General features: G+C 39.5%; 1 protein-coding gene across 4 annotated transcripts in view; it reads left to right on the forward strand.

The window, feature by feature from the left end:
• Positions 1-52: 52 nt before the first annotated feature.
• BLTP3B (bridge-like lipid transfer protein family member 3B) overlaps positions 53-17,675 on the forward strand; it is a 99,117-nt gene continuing 81,494 nt past the window's right edge. For 3 of the 4 annotated variants that reach the window (XM_060165104.1, XM_060165105.1, XM_060165107.1), the window contains exon 1: positions 53-310. In XM_060165104.1, the coding sequence (XP_060021087.1) occupies positions 267-310 (44 nt within the window). In that variant the 5' untranslated portion in view covers positions 53-266. Of the gene's footprint in view, positions 311-9,506; positions 9,654-17,675 lie in introns of all 4 variants that reach the window. The other variant, XM_060165106.1, reaches the window with a different exon arrangement.

Here is a 17,675-nt window from a genome sequence, read left to right on the forward strand (position 1 = left end):
CGCTCCGGCCCTCCCCCAGATCTCTTAGGTGATGCTGCAGCCAAGATGGCGCCGGCGGCGGCCGCGGCTACCTAAGCGGAATGCTCCCGGTCCTTGGCGGCAGCGGTGGCGGATGTGGCCTCGGCAGGGGGCTCAGGTCTGTCCTGGGCGTGAGTGCTCACGCGCCTCTCCTCCGGCCGGGTTAACCCAGACAAAGAGGAGACGGCCACGAAGAGAGGAGGCAGTGAGGAACGGAGAGAGAGCGCGGCGACTCCCGCTTCGGCACCATGGCTGGGCTCATCAAGAAACAGATCCTGAAGCACCTCTCCAGGTCAGTCAGAGCCTCGGGCGTGGGCGCTAGTCCGCTTCCGCCCTAGTTGGTTATCAGAGGCAACCTGCGGCTTCGGGGGCGGCGGGGACTGGCAGCCGAGCGGGAGGCGACCCTCGGGCTCCCCGCTCCAGTCCGGGCAGAGGTCGCTGCCCCGGATCTCCCGTCGCCTGCGGCGCCCAAGACTGGCCTCACGAGTGAGTCCTCTGACGGGTTCGTCCCCGGACGGGTTCGTCCCTGGATGGGTTCGTCCCTGGACGGGTTCTCTCTCCCGGCTGGCTCGCGGAGGAGCGTGTTGGGCTGCCGGGGGAGGCGGCGGACTGGGATCGTTGCCGACACGGCGTCTGGGGGCGTTTGGAGGACCCCTCTCGGGCGGTCCTGCGCGGAGGCTGCAGATGGTTTGTCACCCAGGTGCCCGGTGTCTGCTCGCCTCCATTCGGAGCTGAGTGGTTCCGTTAACCGAGGGCGTCTGGCGCAGTGTGGACTGTTAGGGCTGAGAATTGTTTTCTCACTGAAATGTTAACCTTGTTATTGTTCTGAATTCACTTTACCTCGCCGTTCCCAGTCTAATGCATTAGAGGGTGTGCCTGTTTGCACAGTTAGGATTTGTTTTAGGTAAATAATCAGAGTTACCAGCTTTGGCGAGTTCTTTCTGGAGTCGTTTTAGCCCCACATCATTCGTACAAAGCAATTTTTTTTGTTTGTTTTTTGCTTTATTTTAATCTAAGACCCATAAATTCAGGGAGCCAACATCTGTGGTAATAAACCCGAGACTTGTCATTCTTTCCATTTCGTAACGTGGTTTTAGTCGGAATCATGACTCAGTAAAGCTGGCAGTTTGTTACTGCCCCTGACTTCTCCATATTTGTCTCAAGACACAGGCTAAATGTAGGATCTTGTTTGCAAGTTGTTAACAGCGAATTCAAACTGCTTAGTTATGACCCTTTTCTCTGTTATTTGTCTGTAAATTAATGATTAATTTTAACTGATTTTAGGAAAACACTTGGGTGTGATGATATACTTTCGTAATACAAACAATTCTTGATTTTCCAAATCGTTGTATACCACAGGTTATATATTAGGGAACAAAATAATTATTTCTGTGATTCAGCAAATATTTTTCTCACTTATAACATTGAATAAGATATATTTTTTTAAAGTAACAAATTATAGCAGCATTTATGAATCTACATTTCTTAACATTATCACTAATTGGAAAGTTTCTTTTAAAATTGTCCGTATAGTCCAATAATGAATTATCTCACTTTGGAAGATTTTATCTTTATTATTATTTTTTATGATTTAAGTAAGATCTGACTTATCAGATGTCCTCCAGCCTTTCTCATACTCAGTTCCTACAAGAAAATTCAGACCTATAGAAAATGATTTGAATTTCTATTTTCTCACTCTCCCTAGGATGATAGTACTTAGCTAGTTCCATTCTAGATGCCTAGGAGAAAAGTTTGTTCTGTCAGTGAGTGCCTTAGGGCATTAGAGTTTAATTCTCTTGTAGAACTCCAGTTTGGAAGGACTCTTAAAAATTAGTTGTAAAGGTAATGGCTAACTTCACAAAATAGACACATTCAGAATTGAGCCTTGAGGATTACTTTTTTGTTTGTTTGTTTGTTTTATTTTTTAAACATCTTTATTGGAATATAATTGCTTTACAATGGTGTGTTGGTTTCTGCTGTATAACAAAGTGAATTAGCTATACGTATATACGTATATCCCCATATCCCCTCCCTCTTGCGTCTCCCTCCCACCCTCCCTATCCCACCCCTCTAGGTGGTTACAAAGCACCGAGCTGATCTTCCTGTACTATGCAGCTGCTTCCCACTAGCTATCTCTTCTACATCTGGTAGTGTATATATGTCAGTGCTACTCTCGAGGATTACTTTTTAATCTGTATGATTTTCAATAGCTGTGTTGTAAATAACAATGATTTTTTTGAGATGAGTTTTTGAAGCACTTGAGTTTTCAGTTATTTCACATTTCAAAACTTCCTTAAGTCAGATGAACTGAAGAGCATCAAATTCATATTCTTGGTTAAAATATTAATCTTACTGCTGTTGCTGTCATTTGTCATCTCCTAAGAAAAATAGTTATTTATAAACATAAAGGATGACAGTAGAAGAAACAAGGTGGATGTTGTGATAAATTATAGTTACTCAAATAGGAATGAACTTTTGAAATTACCTGGGTCAAGCTTAATTTTACAGGTTATTCAGTAATGAAGATGTCACTATACTGATCTAATCATCTGGAACACAGTTTGATAGGAAACACTTAGAACATACTACCTTCCAATACCTTTCTTATGGCCAGTGAATGGAACTCATGGCACCTTCTTAACGGAGGCCTTACCTGACCATACTCTTCTCTGTAGCGCTCATTCTCATCAGTCATAATATATACTTATTTATTTGCAGTTCGTTTGTCTTCTCCACTGTATGTAAATTCCATGAGGATAGGGATTTTTGTTGTTGTTGTTTGTTTTTCGGAGTCTAGAATAATGTAGGCACTCAACGACTATTTTTTGAATGAATGCATGAATGACAACAATGAACTGACTCTCCCTCACATTGCTGTTTTTTTTAACTAAGGCAAGACTATAAGCCACCAATATTATTGCAGATATTGGGCATGACCTATTTTCCTGTGGTTTTAGGGAATAATGGGCAATTGAATCATTGAATAAATGTGGTGCCGGTGTCCTGGAAAGGAAGGACTAGGAAAATGACCCTTTATATAAGGGGTTTTCCAGTAAGGAAGACTATCTAGGAAGCAACAGGAGAAAGAGAGTGCCAACTCTGAGCCTTGAGATTGAAGTATGGTGAAATTGTAAGGTTAAAACCAGGTTTACTTAGATACAGGGGCTTAAGAAACTGGTGTATTGGAAAAGTATGAAAGGGGAATTATTCTTAAGAGATTAACAAATGCTTTAAGCAAACGCTGAACTATTTGAGAAGTGTAAATCTATATACTTGTTCCCTGCCTAATTGTTTAGTTTGTATTCCAAGCATCTCTTTCATTGTTAATGAAAACAGTACTGAAGAGGGAGAGTTAGTGTGTGTGTGTGTGTTGGATATGGGGGTTGGAGTAGTTGCGTTTTAAGAGAAGTGAAACAGGAAAAGCCTTTGAAGGAGAATTTACCCTGATCTTTCATACCATCATCAGCATAAAATATGTTTTGGAGGCTTCTCTAGGAGAGTATTTTTTTCAGAAGGAAATGGAAACTTCTAAAGAAAAGTTAAAACAAGTGTAAGAAAAGAAATAAGAGCAGGAGCTACCTTTCAGCTCAAGGCCTCATTACCTGTTACTGTGGTATGTGTACATGCGTGCTCCAGCAAAGGCAGAGGGGGGGAATAGAAGCTTGAAGATGGGGTACATTTAAGCCAGGACCTGAAAAGGGGTGGGGAAGATTTAGATACAAATGCTCCCCACTATTCCTTTGGCTCAAGGCATATTATGCTGGGCACAAGGTTTACTGGGGGTTTGGCAGGACAGACATACACCACACCTGGGTACAGTCTTTGTATCGTTTTAAGTAGTAGTTATCAAATATGGGTGTTTTTACCCCTCAGGGGACATTTGGCAATGTCTGGAGACATTTCTGATTCTCACAACTTGGCAGGGGTGGGGGTGGGGCGGTGACTAGTGGGTAGAGGCCAGGGACGCTGCTAAACATCCTACAGTACACAGCCCAGTCCCCCACAGAAAGAATTATTTGGCCTATGTGTCAATAGTTTTGAGGTTGAGAAACTGGTTTAAAGTATACACATGTATGTCAGATTATTAAACTAGGATACTATGCCAGTTAAGATTATATTGTCTTCAGACAACAAAAACCTGTTCTGTTTAACTTAGGCTGAAAAAGGAAATGTAACAGAAAGCTCTTGGGGTGGGTTACAGAATCTGGAACTAGACAACTCCTAGGGCCTAATTGGAAGCGTGCTTGAACCTCAGCACTACTGACATTTGGACAAGACAATTCTTTGTTGTAAAGGGCTGCTCTGTGCATTGTAGGATGTTTAGCAGCATCTCTGGTCTCTACCCACTAGATGCCAATAGCACTCCCACAGTCTTGACAATGAAAAAATGTCTGCAGACGTTGCCAAATGTCCCCTGGAAGGCAAAATTGCTCCTGGTTGAGAACCACTGCTTTAGGGTGCTGTCCCATCTCTCATAACTCCCAATCTGATCTCCTGTCAAGTTTCAGATTCCTGGGAGAGAAAATGGTTGGCCCAGTTCTGTTTATCTATGGATCAATTAACAATGGCAAAGGGTTATAGAGCAAAAATATGGTCATGGGGAGAACTATTTTGAGTCAGGCTTTGCTGCTCCATTTGGTGTCTTTAATAGGCACTGAACTTAATTAGATTTCAGAGGGCCTCATTTGCTATGTTAAGGAAATTGAAATTGAACTTCATCCCAGGAGGTGACTGCTAATAAAGAGTTCCTGACAAAAGAGGGACATGATCACTAAAGGTGCATGGTTATCAGTTTGGTTTGGAGTCCAGGGTTCAGGAGCAGTTGTCTGGGGTGGAAACATAGAGTCTCTAGAGGGGCTCTGATTAACTTAAGTAGAAAAGTAATGTAGAAGGATATCAGTGTACCACAGAGGTTATGGGAAGGTTAGAGAAACAGACTTGGGAAGGGCTTGGATACAGGTCAGCTCCAAGGATCTAGGTAAGAGAAACTACTTGACAGTCTCAACAAGACATGCTCCCTAAATAAAGGGGAAGGAACAAGTAGAAAGGGAGGGTGGCCTGAGAAGATTGTTAAATATTTGGAATATTTGTTAAGGAGATTAGGAAGGGTTGAGGGCTTGCATGATCTTGTGACTGAATGGCAAAGTGAAGTGAGTTTCCAGTGCTTCACAGTGTATTGATTGGGATGGCTTAGGCTGTATAAGGCTAGAAGGGGGGTGGGGCAGCCGATGATAGCCTGGGGAGAAAAGGAAAAAACCCTCAAAAGATTGGAAATTTTATCTACTAGAAGAGCAGTTGAGAAGAACAAATGAGAAAACTGGAAGGATTAGATGTTTTGTCTGAAAGTGTCATATATGTTAAAGTTTAAGATGTTAGGACGCGAGTTCGTGCTCCGGTCCGGGAAGATCCCACGTGCCGCGAAGCGGCTAGGCCCGTGAGCCATGGCCGCTGAGCCTGCGCTTCCGGAGACTGTGCTCCGCAACGGGAGAGGCCAGAACAGTGAGAGGCCCAGGTAATGCAAAAAAAAAAAAAAAAAAAAAAAAAAAAGATTTTAGAGTAAGCCTAGTTTAGGGCAAGGTATCAGAAAAGGCCATGGAAGTGCATTGCTGAAGAGAAGTTAAGGTGCATGTAATTGGAGATGAATACCACTGGGTCCATAATTCTTCTTGTATCAGACATTCTTAAAAAGAAATACAACATAGATTATTTAGACTGTTGGAAATTACTTTCTCAGGACTTCCCTGGTGGCGCAGTGGTTAAGAATCCGCCTGCCAATGCAGGGCATACGGGTCCGATCCCGGTCCGGCAACTAAGCCCGTGCGCCACAACTACTGAGATGGTGCCCTAGAGCCGGTGAGCCACAGCTACTGAGCCCACGTGCTGCAAGTACTGAAGCCCACGCGCCTAGAGCCCGTGCTCCTCAACAAGAGAAGCTACCGCAATGAGAAGCCTGCGCACCGCAATGAAGAGTAGCCCCCACTCGCCGCAACTAGAGAAAGCCCGTGCGCAGCAACGAAGACCCACTGCAGCCAAAAATAAATAAATAAATAAATAAATAAAATATTTTTAAAATAAAAAGCTTTAAAAAAAAGAAATTATTTTCTCAAATTATAATTTCATATAATTATTGACATATAATTATTACATTTTTCACTTTAAAGTTCAATAAATAATTTTTGAGAGTTTATATGTACCAGGTTATTGAGAACTGGGCATTAGAGATACATGGTCTCAACTCTTGGAAAATTTCAGTGATTCCTATTCTGGCATAAGAAGCATGAATAGGATCACTAAATGTAACCTATTTCTAGAACTGTACTGCCATATCAAATTTGTGAGATTTGGTTTACTTGGATGAGGCAACTGGGAGAAGAGTGAGTTAAATATTACCTTTTAGGATTATAAATAAATTTACTTTTATAATTTTGGGGATTTTTTGAAGTAATGTTTGGTTACTTAAATTGTATTGTTTTAAAAATAATCTCCAATAATGCTGATTTACTCCAATAATCCTGTATATACTAGTTGTTTATTTAGCAAATGTTTACTGAGTGCTACTTTGTACCAGGTACTGGTCCATAGTGCTGGGCAAAAATCCCTGCCCTCGATGGAGTTTACATTTTAATCAGAGAAGGCTGAGAGTAATTAAATGAATAAGTGAAGTACATTATATCAATTTGTGGTAAGTGCTGTTGAAAAAAATAACACAGAAAGGGGATAGGAAGTGCAAGGAGGCGGGGACAGAGTTTGCAATTTTAAATCTAGTGATGGAGAAGGCTTAATTGAGAAGATGTTATTTGAGAAGAGACCTGAAAGTGGGGGTGGGAACAAATGCAAAGATCCAGAAGTGAAAGCTTACTTGTCATTTTTTGGCAAATATATCGAGGCCGCCGATATAGGTGAAGTGAGGTGAGGAGTGAGGTGAGTGGAGGAAGATGAGATCAAAGAGAAAACAAGGGCCAGATCTTGTGGGACCTTGTAGTGACTTTGGCTTTTACCCTGAGTGAGATTGGAAGCCACTGGAAGGCTTTGAGCCATTGATCACTGCAGCCAAGTGGGAAATAAATAATAGGAGGGCAAGGGCAGAAGAAGAGCCCAATGAAAAGTGATAACTATCCCGATGAGAAAAATATTGGCTTGGAGCTAGGTGGATGCAGTAGAGTTGTTGGGATACATAGGTTCTAGATGTGTTTTGAAGGCAGAGCCTCAGGATTTGCTGATAAGATGTGCATTGAGAAAGAGAACAGTTATGGATGACTTTGACATAAGCAACTGACAAGATGGAGTTGCTGTTAATTAAGCTGGAGAAGATATGGAGGAGGAGCAGGCTTTTGGAAGAAGATCGGGAGTTTGGCTCTGGATACATTAATTTGGATGCCTATTAAGTATCTTACTGGAGATCCCTTTTATTTGTAAGCTAATTTAGACTGCATCTCTTATAGTCGGGCAACAACAATGTCAGTGTTTTTTGTGTGTGGTTATCCTTTGGCTTATGCAATGGATAATTACAGAAAAGTGAATTGTGAGTTGAATTTTAGGGGGTGGATTTTTCCTTTTTTCTATTACGTACACTATGTAGAAGCATCTGAAATTGAGCAAGGTGCCCATTTCTTTCACATTAATTTACAACTATAACCAAGATATTGGTTCTTGGAAAAGTTACTTTTAGGAGATTGATTTGAAAACTTCAGGTGAAATGGAGATTGGATGCTTGGTCCATTGGATGTTGTAATATTATAATCCTATCAGAAGGTATTTGTTCCTGTCTCCTAGAAGGAGGTTATTAAAACATTGAGGTTTTTGACTTTCCCAAGGTTTAACAGGTAGTGTTGAGTGGTTAAGTCACTGATCCAGCACCCTTATAATCTGATTATTCTATACTACCTGTTCAGGCTGTTGTTCCCACCTAACAGTTTGCTTTTCTTTTAGTTTTTGGCATTTCCCTTATTACTCTTTTATGGTGTTTTATCATCCTCCTGCAATATCCCTTAGGAGATTCTTTTATTACTTGGGAATACTTTGACTTTGCAGTCCTTTGAAGCTTGGGAAACATAGTCTTTTGACTCAGCAATTCTTTAAAGTTGGGGAAGGACAATTTCTCCATTTATTTCTTTTTACTTGCATAATTTTTTTGCAATATCACTTTTTTGCAATATTGCACTTTGCCTTAATACTGCAGTTTCCAGTCTAAACGTTTCCTTAGTAAGTTGATCTCTTATCAGTTTATATGTTTTAAAGTCTGCATATTATGTTACTTAGGATGAGTAATTTAATATTTATTAAATATTGGTATTTACAAGTTGGTATTAGCTCACATTGAACATAAGTTACAAGTGAAAGGCTTTATGACTGTTTCCACAAGTGAAATATAAGTAGTTATCATATCAAGACCAAGTTATTAAAACAAAATTAAGAGCTGAGCAAATTTGACTCAGGATATGGTAATTTATTGTTTGTTTGGGTTTTTTTTTCAGGCATTAGACTTACTATTGATCTGTCTCATAATTCACTGACTTATTTCGAGACTTCTCCCAGCCAAAGAGAATGTTGTGTGTAAATTTTGAATCTCTATATTAGTCTATCCTTTAAGACTTCATTTTAGCTATATGTATAATGTACTCTTTTTCTACCCAAAAATACCGTTAAGAGAGGAATCTCTGGCTCCTTTTTGCCACTGCTATCATAGCATCGTGTTGTTTTCCTCTACTGTTGTCTATTTATTAAAACAAAAGCTTCATGTTTATTAGTTCCATAGACTGTCATCTCTTTAAGGGTAGAATAACCCTGATAGGCTTTGAATTCTGAGTGCAGTAACTATGCTTATGTTATTCACCATTGTATCTTTAGCATCTGCCACAGTACTGTGGTATATAGTAGTTGTTCAGAAACATGAAAAGTTGATTTATATCCAAAAAGTTTAAATTAAAACTTTTTTTTAATACTTTAGTTCTCCAATTTACTTTTGAGTATATAGATGTAGTTTATTGCTGGATCTCTTGGTTTTGTGGGTTATTTTTCATAGGTAACTTTACTCTTTAGTATTCTCTATGAAATGAAATGAGGATTATAGTTTTAACTGGGCCTTACGGCAGTTAAAATTTTGACAATTTGTATTTATAGGTTGCTTGTCTTTTAGAGTGCTTGTGCTAATTGGTTTCATTTAATGTTGAATTGTACAGTCTTTGTATAACTTTTGTACAATATAGCTATCTCATTTTTGTTAAATATTATTTTTAATATAAAAATTTTAAAATACTGATTTAATAGAGTAGTAGTGCTACCAGTGGTAGAGAGAATGAAGAAAATCATAAATGATTAATTTATCTTAGAATTTAAGCAGCATTTGCCTTTAGTTAATCCAGTGTGAAATACAACTGTATTTTCTTTAAAGTGCATCAGAGCTAAATATTTTTATCATATCATTCCTTTCCTCTTCCTTCCCTTAAACTTGCTCCCTTCTGTGTCCCCTGTGTACCCATTCCCTGCAGCGATCCCTGCTGGCTGTGGTGGAGATTGGTGTGCTGTGAATTTCATAATCACCCAAATGAGTACCAGAGGAGTCTAAGAAACCCTGGCAACTGACTACTTGCTTTCACCACGAGTAGGGACCTTTTGTCTGAATTTCCTGCCCTCAGGTAATTCTTCTATTCCCCATTTTTTTTTTCTTTCTGTAGATGCAAGCACTTACTATGCCCCACATAAAGATACTTTGAGAATATTTTCTGATTCTTCTTCTTTTTGTCAGGCACCGACTTTATGTTTGTTTGGTTTTTTTTTCTTTTTTTTCTTTTTTACCATGTAGCTACAGGCTCATGCAATTCTCTTAGAATGTCTTCTAGTATATAAGGTTTGGCAATGCACTTAAAGCTATAACCAGTTCTTTCTGATGTTGCATGAGTGAGTTTTAAAACTTATAGTCAGCTATTTGAAAATAGTAATTAGCATTATCTACTCTTTAATGGGTTAGGCATCATAGTCTAATTTAATTAATGAAGTATGAAGGCTCTTTTGATAATGAGGATGTTTTGATCAATTCACTGAAGGACTTAAAGAGTTTATTTTGTGTACTTAATGTTAAGTATAATATTTTTAAAATTAATTAATTAATTAATTTTTGGCTGTGTTGGGTCTTCATTGCTGCACACGGGCTTTCTCTAGTTGCGGCGAGTGGGGGCTACTCTTCGTTGTGGTGCCCTGGCTTCTTTTTGCGGTGGCTTCTCTTGTTGCCAAGCACAGCTCTAGGCGCTCAGGCTTCAGTAGTTGTGGCACGCGGGCTCAGTAGTTGTGGCTCGGGGGCTCTAGAGGGCAAGCTCAGTAGTTGTGGCGCACGGGCTTAGTTGCTCCCTGGCATGTGGGATCTTCCCAGACCAGGGCTCGAACCCATTTCCCCTGCATTGGCAGACGGATTCTTAACCACTGCGCCACCAGGGAAGCCCTATGCGCTTTTTTTTTTCTATTATTACATTTTTTATTGAAAAAAAATTCACGTAACATAAAATTCACCATTTAACCATTTTAAGGTGTTTCTTTAGTAAATTTATGATGTGATGCAACCTTCATTCCTAATTCTAAACCAGCACTGACTTTTCAGGTTATTGCTCCTGAACGGGTGTGGTGCTCCTGACACCTAGTGGGCAGGGGCCAGAAATGCTGCTAAAGTCCCAGAAGAGAGAATTAATTTTCTGTCTCCTAAGTGTTGAGGCTGAGAGACCCCACTCTACACCATTAGAGCACCACATCAAATCCAAGGAAATAAACAGTCAGTCGTGTCATCCCTACTGGTCTCAAGAATGTCTTTACAGCATTTTTATTTCAGTTCAGGAGGCAAGGTTCACATGTTTGGTTGTTAGGTCTTTTTAGTGTCTTTTAATATAGAGGAGTATTCTCTGCCCCACACTCAGACTTTCTGTCTGATTACTTTTTGTAAGCGTTCAGGCCAGTTTTGGCACTGCATTCTCTTTCCATATTTTATTATTACCTTTATTTATTGAAGTGTAGTTGATTTACAGGGTTGTTCCAATCTCTGCTGTACAGCAGAATGACTGTTTTACACATATAGACATTCTTTTTTTTAATTTTTAAATTTAATTTTATTTATTTTTTGTACATCAGGTTCTTATTAGTTATCTATTTTACACACATCAGTGTATACATGTCAATCCCAATCTCCCAATTCATCTCAACCCCCCCACCCGCCACCCCGCCTCTTTCCCCCCTTGGTGTCCATACGTTTGTTCTCTACATCTGTGTCTCAATTTCTGCCCTGCAAACCGGTTCATCTGTACCATTTTTCTAGATTCCACATATATGCGTTAATATACGATATTTGTTTTCCCCTTTCTGACTTACTTCACATTGTATGACAGTCTCTGAATCCATCCACTTCTCTACAAATGACCCAATTTCATTCCTTTTTATGGCTGAGTAATATTCCATTACATATTCCATATGTACCATATCTTCTTTATCCATTTGCCTGTCATTGGGCATTTAGGTTGCTTCCATGACCTGGCTATTGTAAATAGAGCTGCAATGAACATTGTGGTACATGACTCTTTTAAATTATGGTTTTCTCAGGGTATATGCCCAGTAGTGGGATTGCTGGGTGGTATGGTAGTTCTATTTTTAGTTTTCTAAGGAACCTCCATACTGTTCTCCATAGTGGCTATATCAATTTACATTCCCACCAACAGTGCAAGAGGGTTCCCTTTTCTCCACACCCTCTCCAGCATTTATTGTTTGTAGATTTTCTGATGATGCCCATTCTAACTGGTGTGAGGTGATACCTCATTGTAGTTTTGATTTGCATTTCTCTAATGATTAGTGATGTTGAGCATCCTTTCATGTGTTTGTTGGCAATCTGTATATCTTCTTTGGAGAAATGTCTATTTAGGTCTTCTGCCCATTTTTGGATTGGGTTGTTTGTTTTTTTAATATTGAGTTGCATGAGCTCTTTATATATTTTGGAGATTAATCCTTTGTCAGTTGCCTCGTTAGCAAATATTTTCTCCCATTCTGAGGGTTGTCTTTTGTCTTGTTTGTAGTTTCCTTTGCTTTGCAAAAGCTTTTAAGTTTCATTAGGACCCATTTGTTTATTTTTGTTTTTATTTCCATTACTCTAGGAGGTAGATAAAAACAAATCTTGCTGTGTTTTATGTCAAAGAGTGTTCTTCCTATGTTTTCCACTAAGAGTTTTATAGTGTCCGGTCTTACATTTAGGTCTCTAATCCATTTTGAGTTTATTTTTGTGTATGGTGTTAGGAAGTGTTCTAATTTCATTCTTTTACATGTAGCTGTCCAGTTTTCCCAGCACCACTTATTGAAGAGGCTGTCTTTTCTCCATTGTATACCCTTGCCTCCTTTGTCATAGATTAGTTGACCATAGGTGCGTGGGTTTATCTCTTTCTGTCCTGTTCCATTGATCTATATTTCTGTTTTTGTGCCAGTACCATACTGTCTTGATTACTGTAGCTTTGTAGTATAGTCTGAAGTCCAGGAGCCTGACTCCTCGAGCTCCATTTTACTTTCTCAAGATTGCTTTGGCTATTCAGGGTCTTTTGTGTTTCCATACAAATTGTGACTTTTTTGTTCTAGTTCTGTGAAAAATGTCATTGGTAGTTTCTTAGGGCTTGCATTGAATCTATACATTGCTTTGGGTAGTATAGTCATTTTCACAATATTGATTCTTCCAATCTTAGAACATGGTATATCTCTCCATCTGGTGGTATCATCTTTAATTTCTTTCATCAGTGTCTTATAGTTGTCTGCATACAGGTCTTTTGTCTCCCTACGAAGGTTTATTCCTCGGTATTTTATTCTTTTTGTTGCAATGGTAAATGGGAGTGTTTCCTTAATTTCTCTTTCAGATTTTTCATCATTAGTGTATAGGAATGCAAGAGATTTCTGTGCATTAATTTTGTATCCTGCTACTTTACCAAATTCATTGATTAGCTCTAGTAGTTTTCTGGTGGCATCTTTAGGATTCTCTATGTATAGTATTATGTCATCTGCAAACAGTGACAGCTTTACTTCTTCTTTTCCAATTTGTATTTCTTTTGTTTCTTTTTCTTCTCTGATTGCTGTGGCTAGGACTTCCAAAACTATGTTGAATAATAGTGGTGAGAGTGGACATCCTTGTCTTGTTCTTGATCTTAGAGGAAATGTTTTCAGTTTTTCACCATTGAGAATGATGTTGGCTGTGGGTTTATTGTATACGGCCTTTATTATGTTGAGGTAGTTTCCCTCTATGCCCACTTTCTGGAGAGTTTTTATCATAAATGGGTGTTGAATTTTGTCAAAAGCTTTTTCAGCGTCTATTGAGATGATCATATGGTTTTTCTTCTTCAATTTGTTAATATGGTGTATCACATTGATTGATTTGCGTATATTGAAGAATCCTTGCATCGCTGGGATAAATCTCACTTGATCATGGTGTATCTTCCTTTTTTTGTGTGTGTGTGTGTTACGCGGGCCTCTCACTGTTGTGGCCTCTCCCATTGCGGAGCACAGCCTCCAGACGCGCAGGTTCAGCGGCCATGGCTCACGGGCCCAGCCGCTCTGTGGCATGTGGGATCTTCCTGGACCGGGGCACGAGCCCGGCTCCCCTGCATCGGCAGGCAAACTTTCAACCCTTGCGCCACCAGGGAAGCCCGGTGTATGTTCCTTTTAATGTGTTGTTGGATTCTGTTTGCTAGTATTTTGTTGATGATTTTTACATCTATATTCATCAGTGATATTGGTCTGTAATTTTCTCTTTTGGTAATATCTTTGTCTGGTTTTGGTTTCAGGGTGATGGTGGCCTCATAGAATGAGTTTCAGAGTGTTCCTTACTCTGCAATTTTTTTGGAAGAGTTTGAGAGGGATGGGTGTTAACTCTTCTCTAAATGTTTGTTAGAATTCACCTGTGAAGCCATCTGGTCCTGACGTTTGTTTGTTGGAAGATTTTTAATCACAGTTCCAAATTCATTACTTGTGATTGGTCTGTTCATATTTTCTATTTCTTCCTGGTTCAGTCTTGGAAGGTTATACCTTTCTAAGAATTTGTCCATTTCTTCCAGGTTGTCCATTTTATTGGCATAGAGTTGCTTGTAGTAGTCTCTTAGGATGCTTTGTATTTCTACAGTGTCTGTTGTAACTTCTCCTTTTTCATTTCTAATTTTATTGATTTAAGTCCTCTCCCTCTTTTTCTTGATGAGTCTGGCTAATGGCTTATCAATTTTGTTTATCTTCTCAAAGAACCAGGTTTTAGTTTTATTGATCTTTGCTACTGTTTTCTTTGTTTCTATTTCATTTGTTTCTGCTCTGATCTTTATGATTTCTTTCCTTTTACTAACTTTGGGTTTTGTTTGTTCTTCTTTCTCTAGTTCCTGTAGGGATAAGGTTAGATTGTTTATTTGAGATTTTTCTTGTTTCTTGAGGTAGGCTTGTATAGCTATAAACTTCCCTCTTAGAACTGCTTTCACTGCATCACATAGGTTTTGGATTGTCGTGTTTTCACTGTAATTTGTCTCTAGGTATTTTTTGATTTCCTCTTTGATTTTTTCAGTGATCTCTTGGTTTTTTAGTAACGTATTCTTTAGCCTCCATGTGTTGTGTTTTTTACGTTTTTTTCCCTGTAATTCATTTCTAATCTCATAGCGTTGTGATGGAAAAGATGCTTGATATGATTTCAATTTTCTTAAATTTACCAAGGCTTGATATGTGACCCAAGATGTGATCTGTCCTGGGGCATGTTCTGTGTGCACTTGAGAAGAATGTGTAATCTGTTTTGGGATGGAATGTCTTATAAATATCAATCAATTAAATCTATCTGGTGTATTGTGTCATTGAAAGCTTGTGTTTCCTTATTAATTTTCATTTTGGATGATCTGTCCATTGGTATAAGTGAGGTGTTAAAGTCCCCCAGTATTATTGTGTTACTGTCGATTCCCTCTTTTATAATTATTAGCAGTTGCCTTATGTTTTTAGGTGCTCCTATGTTGGGTGCATATATATTTATAATTGTTATATCTTCTTCTTGGATTGATCCCTTGATCATTATGTAGTGTCCTCCTTGTCTCTTGTAACACTCTTTATTTTAAAGTCTATTTTATCTAATATGAATATTGCTACTCCAGCTTTCTTTTGATTTCCAATTGCATGGAATATCTTTTTCCATTGCCTCACTTTCAGTCTGTATGTGTCCCTAGGTCTGAAGTGGGTCTCTTGTAGACAGCATATACATGGGTCTTGTTTTTGTATCCATTCAGCGAGCCTGTGTCTTTTGGTTGGAGCATTTAATCCATTCACGTTTAAGGTCATTATCGATATGTATGTTCCTATTACCATTTTCTTAATTGTTATGGGTTTGTTTTTCTAGGTCCTTTTCTTCTCTTATGTTTCCCACTTAGAGAAGTTCCTTTAGCATTTGTTTTAGAGCTGGTTTGGTGGTGCTGAATTCTCTTAGTTTTTGCTTGTCTGTAACGCTTTTGATTTCTCCATCGAATCTGAATGAGATCCTTGCTGGATAGAGTAACCTTGATTTTAGATTCTTCCCTTTCATCACTTTAAATATATCTTGCCTCCCTTCTGGCTTGTAGAGTTTCTGCTGAGAAATCAGCTGTTAACCTTATGGGAATTCCTTTGTGTGTTATTTTTCATTTTTCCCTTGTTGCTTTCAGTAATTTTTCTTTGTCTTCAATTTTTGTCAATTTGATTACTATGTGTCTTAGCATGTTTCTCCCTGGGTTTATCCTGCCTGGGACTCTGCACTTCCTGGACTTGGGTGGCTATTTCCTTTCCCATGTTAGGGAAGTTTTTGACTATAATCTCTTCAGATATTTTCTCGGTCCTTTCTCTCTCTCTTCTCCTTCTGGGACCCCTTTAATGCGAATGTTGTTGCGTTTAATGCTGTCCCAGAGGTCTCTTAGGCTGTCTTCATTTCTTTTCATTCTTTTTTCTTTATTGTGTTCTGCAGCAGTGAATTCTACCATTCTGTCTTCCAGGTCACTTATCCGTTCTTCTGCCTCAGTTATTCTGCTATTGATTCCTTCTAGTGTAGTTTTCATTTCAGTTATTGTGTTGTTCATCTCTGTTCTTTAATTTTCCTAGGTCTTTGTTAAACATTTCTTGCATTTTCTTGATCTTTGCCTCCATTCTTTTTCTGAGGTCCTGGATGGTCTTCACTCTCGTTATTCTGAAATGTTTTTCTGGAAGTTTGCCTATCTCCACTTCATTTAGTTGTTTTTCTGGGGTTTTATCTTGTTCCTTCATCTGGTACCAAGTTCTCTCCCTTTTCATTTTCTATCTTTCTGTGAATGTGGTTTTACTTCCACAGGCTGCAGAATTGTAGTTCTTGCTTCTGCTCTCTGCCCTCTGGTGGATGAGGCTACCTAAGTGACTTGTGCAAGCTTCCTGATGGGAGGGACCCGTGGTGGGCAGAGCTGGGTGTTGCTCTGGTGGGCAGAGCTCAGTAAAACTTTAATCCGGTTGTCTGCTGATGGGTGGGGTTGGTTCCCTCCCTGTTGGTTGGTTGGCGTGAGGTGACCCAGCACTGGAGCCTTCCTGGCTCTTTGGAGTCTCTGTTTCCCCCAGTCCTGTCAAAGTCCTGCAATCAAATCCTGCTAGCCTTCAAAGTCTGATCTCTAGGTATTCCTGCCCCTGTTGGTGGACCCCCAGGTTGGGAAGTCTGACATGGGGCTCAGAACCTTCAGTCCAGTGGGTGGACTTCTGTGGCATAAGTGTTCTCCAGTTTGTGAGTCACCCACTCAGCAATTATGGGATTTGATTTTATTGTGATTGTACCCCTCCTACCGTGTCATTGCAGCTTCTCCTTTGTTTTTGAATGTGGGGTATCTTTTTTGGTGAGTTCCAGTGTTTTCCTGTCGATGATTGTTCAGCAGTCAGTTATGATTCCAGTGCTTTCACACGAGGGAGTGCTATGCATTCTCTCTTATTGCTAAGTATATTCCATTGTGTATGTTCCACAACTTCTTTATCCATTTAACTGTTGATGGTCATTTGGGTTGTTTCTAGTTTGGGGCTGTTACAAATAAAGCTGCTATGAACATTCATGTATAAGTCTTTGTGAGGACACATGCTTTTCATTTCTCTTCAATAAATATGTAGGAGTAGAATGGTTGAGTTATATGTGGGTGCATATATAACTTTTTTTCTATTTTTTTTTTTTGGCTGCACCACTCAGCTTGCAGGATCTTAGTTCCTTGACCCAGGATTGAACCCGTGCCCTGGCAGTGAAAGTACCAAGTCCACTGGACTGCCAGAGAATTCCTGATATGTATAAATTAAAAAATTTTTTTTGGCCACACCTCGTGGCTTGTGGGATCTTAGTTCCCAGACGAGGGATTGAAACCCAGCCCTCAGCAGTGAGAGCATGGAGTCCTAACCACTGGACTTCCAGGGAATTCTCTGCAACATATATAACTTTTTTAAGAAGCTGCTTTACAGCTTTCCAAAGTGGTTCTGGGGTGTATGTTTCATATTCTTACCAGCAAGCATATGAGAGTTCCACTTGCTCCGTATCTTCACCAACGCTCAGTATAGTCAGTCTTTTTAATTTTACCTGTTTTAGTGGGTAAGTAGTGGTATCTGACTGTGTTTTTTTATTTTTCTTTTTGCGGTATGCGGGCCTCCCGCTGCTGCGGCCTCTCCCGTTGCAG

This window comes from Lagenorhynchus albirostris, chromosome 11 (assembly GCF_949774975.1).
Source record: "Lagenorhynchus albirostris chromosome 11, mLagAlb1.1, whole genome shotgun sequence".
In the NCBI taxonomy this organism is placed as follows: Eukaryota; Metazoa; Chordata; class Mammalia; order Artiodactyla; family Delphinidae; genus Lagenorhynchus; species Lagenorhynchus albirostris.